The 14,302-nt window shown below is 42.5% G+C and overlaps 2 protein-coding genes across 6 annotated transcripts in view; one reads left to right on the top strand and one right to left on the bottom strand.

The window, feature by feature from the left end:
• The window catches only part of peli3 (pellino E3 ubiquitin protein ligase family member 3), a 46,219-nt gene extending 41,628 nt beyond the window's left edge, over window positions 1-4,591 (top strand). For all 5 annotated transcript variants that reach the window (XM_042214245.1, XM_042214248.1, XM_042214247.1 and 2 more), the window contains 2 exons: window positions 1,936-2,124; window positions 3,828-4,591. In XM_042214245.1, the coding sequence (XP_042070179.1) occupies window positions 1,936-2,124; window positions 3,828-4,427 (789 nt within the window). In that variant the 3' untranslated portion in view covers window positions 4,428-4,591. The remainder of the gene's footprint in view (window positions 1-1,935; window positions 2,125-3,827) is intronic.
• A 6,145-nt stretch (window positions 4,592-10,736) lies between these two features.
• rab1ba (zRAB1B, member RAS oncogene family a) overlaps window positions 10,737-14,302 on the bottom strand; it is a gene marked incomplete at its 5' end in the record, with an annotated part of 4,488 nt that continues 922 nt past the window's right edge. Inside the window, 1 exon segment of the mRNA XM_014329739.2 lies at window positions 10,737-14,029. Coding sequence (XP_014185225.2) covers window positions 13,835-14,029 — 195 coding nt within the window.

The raw sequence follows: 14,302 nt of genomic DNA, 5'->3' as shown, positions 1-14,302 counted from the left end.
GTGGAGACGGGCACAGTAAACTGGGGAGCTTTCAGTGCAGGATTAAAGGTTAACCTGAAGGCCAAGACATAATGGCTTATATCCCAGGTTGGTCGAGGTGTTGCAGGACGTAGTCCTGCATCCTTGGCCAGTCTGTTTGCCCAGTAGGCAAACTGGACAAACAGGGGGTCTGTGATGTCCCTCAGGTGGCTCAACACCACTCTTTCAAAAGACTTCATAACCACAAACGTCAGGGCGCCAGGCCTGTAGTCATTTAATCGTATCATGGTGGATTTCTTTGGGATGATGGTGCAACTGCAGAGACCAGTTAAAGATGCAGCTGAAAATGGTTGATCAGCACAGACTTTCAGGCAGGAAGGGGACACGCCCTCGGGTCCTGCAGGCTTCCTGGTCGTCTGTCTTTGGAAGAGCAGAAAGAGCAGACACAGGAGGAAAAGGACAACGTAACATAATCTGACATCTACAATAATAAAAGTCACTTTTAATTAAAGATAACATTTGAGATATGATAAGATGAGATCAGGGATAACTAATATATTTAAACTGGACTGGGGTCATAGTGTAGAATCTACATGGTAACTTACAACATCACAACCCTGCGTCCTGACCGTCCACTTAACCCGAAGTGCACTTCACCAGAACTGTAACTGCAGGTTTGGTCGACGCAGCAACAACTGCAGGAAGGTTACATCATAAGTTACTAAGTAGATTTCCTGCAGAAGTCTAAGTCAGGCATGAATCAGGCCCTAAATGTTACTTTTTCTTTAAATGCCAACATTTATATTAAAGTAATATTGTTCACAGGCTGTTCTGTGTTTTATTTACCTCCATAAAACACTGTTGTTAGAACACGCTGTGGCAAGTGTGCACATTTTGTAGTCCACCTACTGTATCCCTGCCTGCACCCCCTAAGGAAACAAACCCCTCCAAACACCTGGGTCAACCATGGCCATGCTCTCCTCCAGCTCTAGGACTGTGTTGCTCTCACAGACTGGTCCATCTTTGGAGAGCAGGAGCTGGAGACCTTCACTCAGGCTGTCCTGTGTGTACAGAATGTGACAGAGGCCAAAGCAACTGGTCTGGAGCACCCAATAAAGGCTTATTCTATTTTATTCTATTCTATATTGTACTTTCAACACAGCGGACATCTGGCGTCACATCTGGCTGTTCTCTTTTCCTAAGTCCATATTGATTCTCCTAGCCACTAAAAGAGGTTAGGAATAGGACACAGGAGGTACTTTTGGAAAGCACCCCTAGTTTCTGATGAGCTGTGAACAAGCGCAGCTTTGACAACAGCCGACTGTGGCAGTGACGTAAAGGCTGGACGCTTTATGTAAGCGCTGTGTGGGGTGAAAGGAGAAAGAGCTTGATTTACTTTGGTGTACACTTCATTTCTGTCTATTTTTAGCTAGATAATGCACTGTAAATATAAATGAGGCCCAATGACACCAACCTGTGTAAATAGAAAATTATGAAAGTCCACGAAATATGAAACAGAGACCTGATCATAGTTTGTATTGGGATAAATTTACATTAGGTTAAAAATGATCCACGACCTGTTTCATGCATCTTACTGTGATGTTTTTAGTGAAAAATAAACAGAAATATTTTGTTTTCAAGTCCACAAAAGCCTTTCTAAGCTAAATCACAGTCAGAATGAGGAACGCAGCCCTTTATGCTTAATAAATGTTATTTTTATTGTATGTAAAATAGTTTTAAGTTAGGAACTCTTAGTGTGCTTTTCAAAGTCATCATCAAAGCCAGCATCTCTGTGCTTTAGTCAGTGCACTGGTCTACACTCAGCTAGCAGAAGGCAAACGCAGCCATAGCTGCTTCCTTACTAACCATCTCTAACAACGGCCTCCAGCACCTCACAGTCTTCACCTTAACCTGAATATCTGCCTGCTCTGTGTGTGTCCATGTGGGGAATCTAAGGAGCGGGCTGCCAAATGGAGAACATCAGACGGCCTGATGGATGGTCTGACTACCAACGGTGTGCTGGTCATGCACCCAGCGGGCGAGTTTGTGTCTGAGCCGGCTCCTGGGGTCTGGAGAGAAATCTCAGTCTGTGGCAATGTCTTTGCACTGAGGGAGACACGCTCAGCCCAGCAGAGAGGAAAACTGGTAAGAAAGCAGCTGATGTGTTTCATGCAGACTTCATGTGGATACAAGTGTCCAAACTACTGAGCCTGGCTTAAAATTGCAGGGCTTTCTTTTGATGATTGATTCATCACAGACTGCAAAGCTAAACAATATCGAAAGCTACAAATAACTACGAGATCCTGTTATGTTTTTTTTATTAATATTTCAAAAAGGAGGAAAGACGTCCTCTCAGCAGTATTAGCTCCTGATGTGTGTTTGAGTGCAATTCTTTAAATGGGATTCTGAGCTGCAGTTAAGCTGCACGCTATTCTTTAAACCGTGCAATAATGTAAAGCCCATGTAAAGGCCCGTAGCCACAAGGACCAAGCAAAAGAAAAGGAAAACGTCAGTATACTCAGTCGTACAGCACAGTCTCTCTGACATTTAATTAGGAGGCAATGATTTGGTTGGTTTCTCTGTCATCACAGAAATATTGAGTCGAATAACAAACTCGACTTAGACTAAACTAAACTTAAATTTAGGTCTTGGTTGACTTTATACAAACATTTCTTGGCCCAGGATAAACATCCGGTTTTTCCAGCATGTGGATGATTTTAACTCCAGTAACAGTTTCAGCTGATTTACAAAGAAAAACGTTCTGAGGAAATAGACCAAAGCTGGACGAACACAGTGTCATAATTCACCACTACTTCCTTTGTTTGAAACATTCAAGCTGTTGGCTGCACACCATCCTGTAATGATGAATGAAATCTTATTTTTCAGTCCATTTCTGAGGCCTGCTGAATAATCTAAATCTAAATAATCTAATATAAAAGCGAATCTAATAATCAAAATGATCACAGAAGGTATACAAGTTAAGTAAAGCAGTCAAAGACGAACTGCAGCTTAAGGACGGTGACCTTAGAGCAGCATTAGAAATAATGGAAATAGTCAAAGTAACTAGGAAGTATTGAAAGAAAGATGCCAATATAAAAACAATAAATGCATAAACACACAGTTTTCTTTGTCTTTTCAGTAAATAAATTTAAATGTGACTGAATATATTTTTCTGCCTGTGGTCAGACATCTGCTGACTTGTTGCTTCGTCGAGACATAAACAAACAAAGCTGCTGTCTGGTTCTACACATCAGCGGTCTCCAACCTTTTCTACGCCACGGACCGGTTTAACGTCAGACAATTTATTTACGGAGCGGCCTTTAAGGTGTCGCAGATAAATACAACAACATGATACGACCGAGACAAACTGTGGTACTTTGTAAATATAATAATACATCTGAATTCACTGTGTAACTTTATTAGCAGCTTCCTCCTGAAATGCGCCAACAACACTGAGAGCAACATCATAATGCTTTTTGGTCGCTATGGTAACGTGTAAATATTTCTTTCAAAATAAGACACACAACTACAACACGAGAAAAGATGATAAAATCCTGAAAACCCTCATTTTACACCCGAGCCTCAACTCTCCGGTACTGGTCCCCAACCCGGGGATTGGGGACCGCTGCTCCAATGCTGTACGCTCCATAGTTGCTACATCCCTTGAACCTTGAACCCTTGAACCCATTGTGTGGTGGCATAGAAGTGTAAAAGTTTTTCTAGTTTAAGAAAATTCCCAAAATTCCAGGAATACGAAAAATGATTTTGCCTGGTTCCGTTTCTGATAATGATGCTTTCCTTGCTTCATATCTACACTCACGTTTTCCTTTTTCTGTTCTGCTCTGAAGGTTGAAAATGAGTCAAACACACTCCAGGATGGTTCACTGATTGATCTGTGTGGAGCAACCTTGCTGTGGAGGACCCCCCCCGGATTGCGGCATACTCCTACTCTCAAACAGCTGGAGTGCCTTCGACAGGAGCTGAACGCTGCGAGGCCTCAGTGTCCTGTGGGCTTCAACACGCTGGCCTTCCCCAGCCTGGCCCAGCGCGAGATTGTCGACAAGAAGCAACCCTGGGTTTATGTCAACTGCGGTCACGTACACGGCTACCACAACTGGGGCTACCGGAAAGAAAAAGGGCCCCCCGGCCCCGGAGGCACAGCACCTGCCGGCACAGGTGAGAGGGAGTGCCCTATGTGTCGAAGAGTAGGCCCCTACGTGCCCTTGTGGTTGGGCTGTGAGGGGGGATTGTACCTGGACGCTGGGCCACCCACTCATGCTTTCTGCCCCTGTGGTCATGTTTGCTCAGAAAAGACAGTAGCAGGATGGAGCCAAATCCCATTGCCCCACGGCACTCATGCCTTTCATGCTGCCTGCCCTTTCTGTGGTACCTGGTTGACAGGAGAGCAGGGCCACATCAAACTCATCTTCCAGGGGCCCGTTGATTGAAGCTGAGAGAATTCAGTGCGGGCAGATTGACTAAGGACCTGCTGACTAAAGACTGTGTGTGCTGACATGATAAGCTGAAAGCAACTTGCAATAGTACATACCAAGGCTTCACATGGAATATGAAGTGTATGGAGAGTATGTAAAATAAATTGTGTTGAAAACAACATGTCTTTATCTTTTTTTTCCTGTGTCAGCATTCTAATAGCTCGCATCCATGTAGGATGCAGCTGGTAAACAGTACAGCCAGGGGGCGCCAGAGGGAGAAAAGGGTCCGTGGCTGACAGGAACGCTAGAAAACAGCAGAACAAAAAAAAAAAGATAAAAAAAAGACAGAAATGATTAACCTAAAAGAGACAACTGGACAGTTCTCTCTCTGTGTCTAATTGCAGGCGGCCCCTTGGAAAATTACGTTTTAAAAAGATATCCAAAGGATCATTTAAGTCATATTTGCCAATACTTAATTATTTCAATTATTTTGTCCTAAACGTTATGCAGCCGTCTGCCAGCAGTTAGCGCAGCATTGTTGAAAACAACATACATCTGTTAATCTAGGCCTGATCGTTTTGTAAACGCTACTGAAAAAGTTGCTGAAATGAGCTTTCTCCGAAAGGTGGACGGGCTTCTCCCAGAGTGTCAGGAGCTCAGCCATTCGGAGGGGGGGGCAGAGTAGAGCCGCAACTCCCCTAAGTTCAAAGGACACTAGGCTGTCACCTCCTGGGTAAGGTCTTCCGACCAGGCATGTCCTACCCAGAGGAGGCCCCGGGATAGACCTGGGACGCACTGGAGAGATAACATCTATCGGCTGCCCTGGAACACCTCGACGTTTCCACAGATAACCTGGAGCCGGTGGCTTCCCTGCTGCTGACCCACAACCTGAGAGGAAGAAAAAGGATGATTTATTGTTTTGTTATTTTAGATTTTAAGTTTTGTTGAAGTAGTCGTGAATTTTCAAACAGCTCGCATCATTCATAATGCGCAAACTGCGCCACACTTTTCAATTGCAATTTATGAGTTTTTCAAATGTTAATTTGTCGTATTTTAGTAATCCGTGAACATCTTCTATAGCAACACGTTTTCATATTTAACATCAGGTTATTTAAGTGTTGTCTTCCCCGCTGTCTGGAGTATAAGGTGTGATGTTGATAATGCACGATGCGAGGCGCCACACATTTATTCATTCTGTGATTAATGGTTTAAAATGCCACTACATATCTGAGTGTTAACTTAGTGTAACTTTTAATTTCTTTTTAATTTCTCTATATCTCTACATCATATATCTAATAATCTTATTATTAAAAACATTAAAATGTAAAAGAAAAAAAAGATTTGCAGATATCTCATCAGTTTTGCACAAAATCAAAACATCGAAGCAAAATCTTGATAAATTTCTGCACAGTATCATATTTTTAGAGTCAGCATGGTTTACAATATTAAAGTGGTGGGGCCCAAAGTTGGATGTTTTTCCCCCACAGGGCCCCAAATAATTGGCCTTATGTCAAAAAGTAAGAAATTATAAATTAACTGTGATTAACCATATTAAAGAAACTTGAAGGCCAATTACATCACAGCAAGGCGACAAAGGAATAATAAACACATAAATGAAAATAAAAATCTTAAGATTAAGCTCCAACAATCAATTAATATAGAAACCAGAGTAATAACAAAGTACAAACAAATATCAACAATTTTTTCATCAAATAATTAAGTAAGAAGAGTAAACAACAAAATAATGTAGTAAGAAAGTAAAAAGAAGATAAAATAGTGATAATAATATAAAACAATAAATAACAAAAACAAGGTTAAAGGTGAAGTTGAGATAAATAATGATAAATTCAAAGTAAGGAAACAAATACATAATAGCAAAATAAAAAAGTTACATTTCAACTCCTCGCATGATACATTTTACCAAAGGACTCGATTAAAGTGGCTTATTGGTCACAAAGTCAGTGAGAACGCAACAATGTCAGCAGTGTTTAATTATTAGGGGCAACAAACTGAGAAAGTCTGTTTTCATTTGATTTTCTTTTAAAGCCACAGATTCCAATCCTGTGGTTTTATCTTAAAAACCTTCAGTTGCTGAATAGTAAATGACTTCCTGTTGTGAATCATGACCCCTGGCAGAGTATCTTAAACCTGTTGTTACAAACCTGTGTTTTAGGATGGACGGTGATTTTAAGTTGGACACTCAAATTAGGGCTACTGTCAAGTCCAGTTTTTATCATTTAAGGCGTTTGGCAAAGCTAAGACCTAATTTACTCAGGCCGCATTTTGAACAGTAAGCCATGCTTTTACTTCATCTCGTTTGGATTACTGTGACGTCTGTATTTTGGAGTTAGTCGGTGTCTTCTCTCTCGTCTGCAGCTGCTCCAAAATGCTGCTGCACGACTTTTAACCAGAAGAGAGCTCATAACTCCCATCCACGCGTCACTCCATCGGCTGCCTGTACATCGTAGAGTTCATTTTAAGATTCTTATGTTTGTTTTTAAATGTTTAAACGGTCTTGCCCCACCTTACGTCTCTGAGCTTCTGCATCCTTACTCAGACCCCAGGTTTCTCAGACCAGCTGACCAGCTGCTCCTGGAGGCACCCAGGTCCAAGAGGGGGCGGGGCCTTCTCTACTGCTGCTCCTAATCTGTGGACCAATCTGGCCCAGCACATCAGAGAGGCCCCTTCACTGTCCACTTGTGAAACACGTCTTAAAACCCATTTTTACTCCTTGGCATATGACACAGCATGACCCTGATTTTGTCATTTTAATCTAATGTGCTCATTTTATTGTTTTAAATGTCATTTTAATTATCATCTTATTTTTTTATATTTTATCTTTATTTTATTTAAAAAAAATTTTTTACTTATTCAATGTATCATTTCTGTGTGACGTGTACAGCACTTTGTGTTTAGCTGGGAGTCGTTCTGAAAGTGCTGTATAAATAAATGTTTGCTTGCTTCTAATTGTTTGCAGTTGTAAAAACAAAACACCAGCTATTCTACTTCATCATGTTCAGACACAGGGACTCAGCTCGCTGTGATCTCTGCTACAGTGGATGGATGCCATTTCTGTTCATCACCAGCCTATTTTTTAGGTCTCAACTCGTCATATTTCTTTTAACCTCAGTCATTCACAGCTCTGGTTTGACACTTTGTAGCAACATGGCTGCTTTTTGATGTTGCCAAATTGTTGTTGAACATCACCAGCAAGTCCTGTTATCATCTTATTGAATGAAAACTTTATGTTTAAAGAATCACATGCACATGAGTCAAACCGTTACTAACTCTTCTGTTAGCTTAGCTTTTTGTTTCCAGTGGCGCCCAACTTGACCACACCCCCTGTCTTCATGCCAAAGGAGGTAATTACACATGTATAACTTGTTATGTCACGGAGCTAGCTGAGGTGTAGTCCACATGGTGTAATGAAACTATAAATGTTACAACTTGTCTATGTCTTGGACCCAGACCAGTTAGTCTCGTTCCTTCAGTGTGTCTTGTGTAACTGAGTGGATGTCTCATGTTGTGACCCAGGTCTTGGAACTCGTCTGCACACTCCACTCTTTGTGGTGGTGCGATGGGTGCTGCCACAGACTCTGTGGTGCTCCGGGGCGTTGACACGCTGGCCCCGGGCCGGCCTTCTCCCCGCTATGAAGGGTTGTGGGGTATAAAGGGAGCCTACTGAACCAGTCGTTCACTGTACTGAACCAGTCGTTCACTGTACTCTACCTCCCAGTCTTACCTGTCCCAGCCCTCCCTCCTACCCATGCCTTCATGCAACACGTCACTCACACACTTATGGTTTTGACGGGGTTTCGTGCTTCACATGGGGGTGTATGTAAGGCCACTCGTGGGTTTTCTGGCTGTTCTGCACAATGGCCCCCACTTCCTTTTTTAATTACACTCGAGCCATCATGGTTTCCAACACACACACAAATACAAATTGAGGTAACCGTGGTACTATAGTACTGTTCTCCCTGTAATTACAGCTCTTTATGGGGCATTAACTGCGGGGCCATTAGATTTGTCTGACAGATACAGAAATAACAGGAAATAACAAAAAGGTTCATTTCTTACAGGCAATACTACATTTGTTAAACAAGAGTCGTGCACAAAGAGTAAACCACTAAGAAAGACATAGTGATTGTCTTTTCAATATACTTTAAATCAATCAATAATGAATTCAGAAATATGACAAACATGAACATGTGCAGTAGTAATAAGGCCCACAAATAGGCCTAATAAAGCACATTGTCGTAAAATGCAATGTGAATGCTGTGAATGCCTGAAATGCTTAAAAATATTTGAAATATTCAAAGCTGAACTTGCTGAATGACCTGATGTTATCAAAATATCAGCCAGCTTAACAGTGAAAAGCAAAGTATCAAAATGGAAAATGTGCTAAACAAAACTAAAAGGCACAAAAACTGAGAACTAACTACAGATCATCAAAACGAAGAAGAGCTGAAACAACAAGAGAGAAACAAATTCAGTGTGAATTCATTTATTAACAGGAACACAGTGGAAAGTAATCATATTATTTGGATTGTCGAACTGATTGATGGTAGGAACTACTTCTTGTATCACCTCTCATAGTTACAGTATATTGGATTGCAGTTGCTGATCGTAAGCAGTCATGTGTGGAGCTATTTCCCATGTGACACGTGGGAACCCCACAAACCTTATCAGTTGAAAACATCCCTTTGATTCGGGTTTTTGCCCCAAGAGCAAAGAACAATTAACATTGCTGTGAATGACTGATGGAGATAATACTCTTGACACAGTCTTGATCACGGTTTAGTGAAATCAGTTTACAGGCCTATAACTAACACTAAGGAATCGAAAACATTTTCTGGATCCCAGATTGTCCTTCATGGCAACAATTCTGCATGTAAAAAGAAAGCATAATGAATGTTTTTGTGTGCACAGTCAGATGCATGTACCCTACTAATCGCACAATTAAAAGCTTAGCAGATAACCTCAGGTTTAATCATGGGTTTCAATGTCAAGGTGAAGGTAAGACAGTGCGTCTAAGCCCTGTGGCTTACTGAGCTTACACAACATTTGCAAGATTACTTACTATTTAATTTCTGTTTTTTTAATTGTTGCTCTCACACCGCCACCAGGGCTGCAGCTTCATTATGTCTGACTCCGCTCATGTCTTAATGATAGACCTTTTATACTAAGAAGCACAGCAAGCCAACATTACAGGGCATATAACACCCAGGCCACAGACTGCAGGTGTTGTTCCTGAGATATGCTGAAGCCACTCGCCTAGCTTGGGTCCACCAAGTGCAACAGTGCAATTCTCCTGTTACCTTCATCCTCCACATCTTTCCAAGTTCTTCTTTCAACCCATGGTACTTCTCAAGCTTCTCATGTTCCTTCTTCCTGATGTTGCTGTCATTTGGTATAGTTGCATCACTATGGCTACTACTGTTTGCTTGGTTAGCCATCACCAGTTTGCCCGTATCTGGAAGTCCCACCGGATCTTAACTCGGTCATTCTTGACAATCCTATCACGTTTTTTACCTCGGGACATCCAGGCTACACTCAACGCAGATGTTCCTGTACTCTATGCCAGCCACTTGGTTATGGCATACCACGTATGCCCTGGGTGCCTGCATCTTGCCTCCGCCTGTTTTGTTCTGGATTGTCTCAGGGGCATCTCTGCACAGCCTGCACCAAGGCTCTTACCTGGTGACTACCTATCCTCTCTTCACTACTATCCAACTCGACTTCTCCAATCCAGATGACATTCCAATGTCGCTGACCCTAGAATCAATCAATCTCATTCACTCTTGGCTTACAGATCGGTGTTAAGCATCTAGAGGTGATCTTACTGAGGGGGTTCAGGCAGAACAGCAATGGAGCCAGAGCATCTTCTAGGTAAATCCCACACTTCATGGTGACTTTTGTGCAACTGGCTTCAAACTGGCCTCTAGTGTTGTTCACCACATTCCAGACTCCTGCCAGAGAGTACGCCATGGATGGTTCGGTGGAGCTGGTTCATCCTCCTGGCTTCCATCTTTTCTATCTCTTCAAGTTGATCTTAAAACCAAGCATCTCCCTGATCACAGCGGCCATGGTGGGTTAGCTGCTTGGTTGTGGTGATGGGCACAAGTAGGGATTGTCCACAATGTTGCATTCACATCTTCTTGTCATCCAGGTTTGCCATGATCCCATCTTTCAGGTCAGTCTTTTTTTGTCAGAGTGTGTGTGTGTGTGTGTGTGTGTGTGTGTGTGTGTGTGTGTGTGTGTGTGTGTGTAGCAGGGAGAGAGCACCAAAGTGAAAAAGACAGCAGGTGACAGCTGAGCACCTGCTTTTTATAAATAAACATCAAGTGTCTTTATTAAGCCACTAAGCAGCAATAAATGAGTCCAAATAACACAGGAAACAAAATGGAAGTGAAATAAAGAGAAATGTTTGACATGTATCACATTCAGAAACAAAGACGGTCTCCTTATATTTCCATGGACTACACAGCAGAGCAGGATTCAGTGTCTATAAATGTCTATAAATCAGAAGAATATTAAGACTCGATGAAAGAAAACATTTAATAAAAAAATTAATCAGTGCATCATCATCATCATCATCATGTTGATTATGACATGACTGCTAGTTCAGCATCTATTCAATTAAGACTAAATCACCTTCTGCAAACTGAGGCTCCTATGTTAGTGCCACACATGAAGCAACCATCACACCTGCTTTATTCAAATCTATGCAGAGCTAGAACTTTCTGAAAGCACACACACACACACACACACACACACACACACACACACACACACACACACACACGACTCAACAAGTTTTGGGGGGTATCTGCATTTTTTCGATGTTTGTCCTCATACATGTAGCAGTTGTGCTCACATGAGCTGCAAATGCTGCCAGGTTGAGAGAAGGGAGCCAGAATTTGGGGAGCTTCATTTTTTTGACAGCAGGTCAGGACTGAACTGATCTTGAGGTTTACCAATTTTCTCTGACATCGTTGGCTAAAGGCCGTACTGGAAGTGCATATCTGGCCATAAAACCAAAAGCACTGGACATCCAGACACCCACAAACACAAGGCACAAGATGAAACTGGCTGCAGTATGTAAGTACAGCTTTCTTAGGCATTCAAATTCCCATTCAAATGCAAACAAGACACAAAGAAGAGCACTAAAGAATTTGATGAAAAACCAGACATACTCGTGGACTGAAACATGTGGTCCATAACAGACAAAGAACATCAGTTTCCTAAAACTGCCTCAACCAGCACATCTCTGCACCGGCTTCATCTGCAAACAAGAAGGAAATCTGCTGTTATGAAACCGGACAAGAGGCCTCAATTAGAAAATACAAAACGAAATATAAAACAAAATACTAACAGAAAATTTATTGTAAGATAATTGCAGGATATTGCCAGTGTTGTCAGAAGAAAGCCCTGTTTCTATCAGCAGAACCAGGTTCCTTTAGAGTTTCCACTGCAGGGATTAGGGCTGACATTTAGTTTTTTACCCCTTAAAATCCACTTACAAAGAAACTCTAGAGAGATGCTGGTAATGCTTAACATTGACATCTTGTGTTCATTACTCTTCAGTATTTCACTCCTCTGTAGCTCCTTTGTTATTGGACCGAAGTTTTTACTGTTTGCAATCAATTTGTTGATTAAGAGAGACGCAGTGGCAGGCAAATGAGGTGAGGGGTGATGTTTACCAAAAAATATTACTCTGAAAACAGTTTCACTGCGGTCCTAAAGCACGTGTCCAACCTCCCACACAAAAGAGTCCTGTGAAGGCTCTTTAATGCCCCTGTTCACAGTGGCCTCTGTAGCTCAGCACTGACCAGTCGACGCAGAGAGCAGTGATCACGACAGCAGAACATGGTTGCTCATCTTTATTGCATTCCAGTAGACTGACTGGCTCCAGACTGCAGTGGAAACACAGACAAACTCCAATCTAAAGGAACCTTTAAGACCCTGAAAAACATTTCCTGGGACAAAAAGTTCTGCAGGCTTTGATGAAACATGACTGAGTGAATCTCTTCACTCCAGCTCAGTCATCCTTCATCATCTATGTGCAGTGTCAGGGAAACACCGTCATGGCCCGAGTTCAGTCTATCATCCATACAGAATGTAGCAAAAAGATGCTGGAGATAACTTAGAAATGGTGCGATCAGTTTATCCAGCAGAGCAGCTCTGATTCTATTCAATACTTACATTCTGTATGTAGATAAATACAAATATTGGTGGTTTTATTGATATCTGAATTTTTGACTCCAATCAAAAACAACACAACAACAGTAAGAGTCAGGCTCAGGTGACCCTGTGGTTCATCGTGCTAGCCTCTGCTACAAAGGCTTAGTTACTTTGCTCTTACACTATAAAGAGACTGAGAGCAAGTTCTCCTCCTGCCATCTTTCACATCAACACTTTCCATCTCTTTACATGGATGAAACAGAGTGCAGCACTAAGGAGGCCGTAGCAGAGAGTCCCAGTCTGTTTGAGAAAGAGTGAGCGAGGCGTGTCCACACAGAACATGTGACTATATATTACACAATAAATGATACATGATGAAGCAAAGTCAGACCCGGGTGCTCGAGTTAAAAACTTTGGGGGGAAATGTAACCGTTCCAACACACAGAGAGAGAAGCAGACTCTGGTCGACACAGTCAGTGGGGTCTGCTTCCTGCTGGCTCACAGCACACGTCTGCATGTTTAGTACACTGGCTGACTGAGGCGAAAGAACGCCGACTCCTCAAACAAGAGTTACATAATAAAAACATTCACCTTGCTTTTGTCTAAACACACTATAAAAAAGTGGCTCAGAAGAGGAAGGAAACAGATGAAGGAGAGGGGCTCCCTGATTGGGCTTTCCCTAGACCATCCATCCATCCTAGACCCTCCTCAGGAATAACAACGATGCGTCACAGTTAGACTGCTAGCATCCTACAGAGTTCAGGTCATCCACAGTGTGTAGCGTAGTGAGTGTGTGCAGAGCGAGTGAAGTTTGGGCTGAGATCAGTAAAAACAGACGGAGCCCAAGGACAAATGCATTTGGCCAAACGGCTTTAATTTTTGTAACTCGTGCCATCACTACTGTGTGTGTGTGTTTCGTAGCAATAACCTCACTTGAATTTGAACCTAATCTTTTATCTCCATGTCATTTTAAATTAATGCCAATCTCATTTCCTTCTGCCTCCACGGCAAAAGATAAAATGGTCTCAGTGTGTTTCCTGGTTGCTTTCCTCTGTCTAATCAAACAGGTCTGAATTAACCCTCATACAGATTCAATCTGACTTTGCAGCTTAGACCTCTGTCCGAGCAGGTCACAGGGGGAAAGTCGGGAGTGGGAGTGGGCTATATGGTGGGGTGTGAGTTCTACGGGTGATGGGAGGGAACAGAGTAGAGAAATCACTGAGATGGTTGTAGGTCCTTTAACAGCAGCCCCCTCCAGACTGCCTGACGGGGGTGCTATCGATTTTTAAGTTGGGCTTGTCCCCGCCGGCTGTGGCCCCAGGGCCCATGCGTTTCTTGATCTCGGCTGCCATGGTCATGAAAGCCTGCTCTACGTTTGTGGCATTCTTGGCACTGGTCTCCAGAAAGGGGATCACCAAAGAGTCAGCAAACTCCTGAAAAGATAAGAAGAAAATTCAAGTGCAAACCGTCAGAAATCTGCAGTCAGAATATTTCAGCCCATTAGGTGGCCTCAAGTGTCTGTGTGGGTTCTCAGTCATCCAGGTCCGGGTAGTCTAAGGAGTTTAGAAAGAAAGTTTCTTTAAGTTTCTTGAAGATGTTTCACCTCTCATCTGAGAAGCTTCTCCAGTTCGAAAACCAAATGTTGGAGAGTCCCAGGTGTTTAATCCCTGGTGGGAGTTGTCCCGTAAGACGGTAGTTGACCCACT

Source organism: Haplochromis burtoni, unplaced genomic scaffold (genome assembly GCF_018398535.1).
Source record: "Haplochromis burtoni strain Fernald_Lab_line unplaced genomic scaffold, NCSU_Asbu1 Contig_538, whole genome shotgun sequence".
NCBI lineage: Eukaryota > Metazoa > Chordata > Actinopteri > Cichliformes > Cichlidae > Haplochromis > Haplochromis burtoni.
Note: the sequence above shows the minus strand (reverse complement) of the source record. Positions and strands in the feature narration are given on the sequence as shown.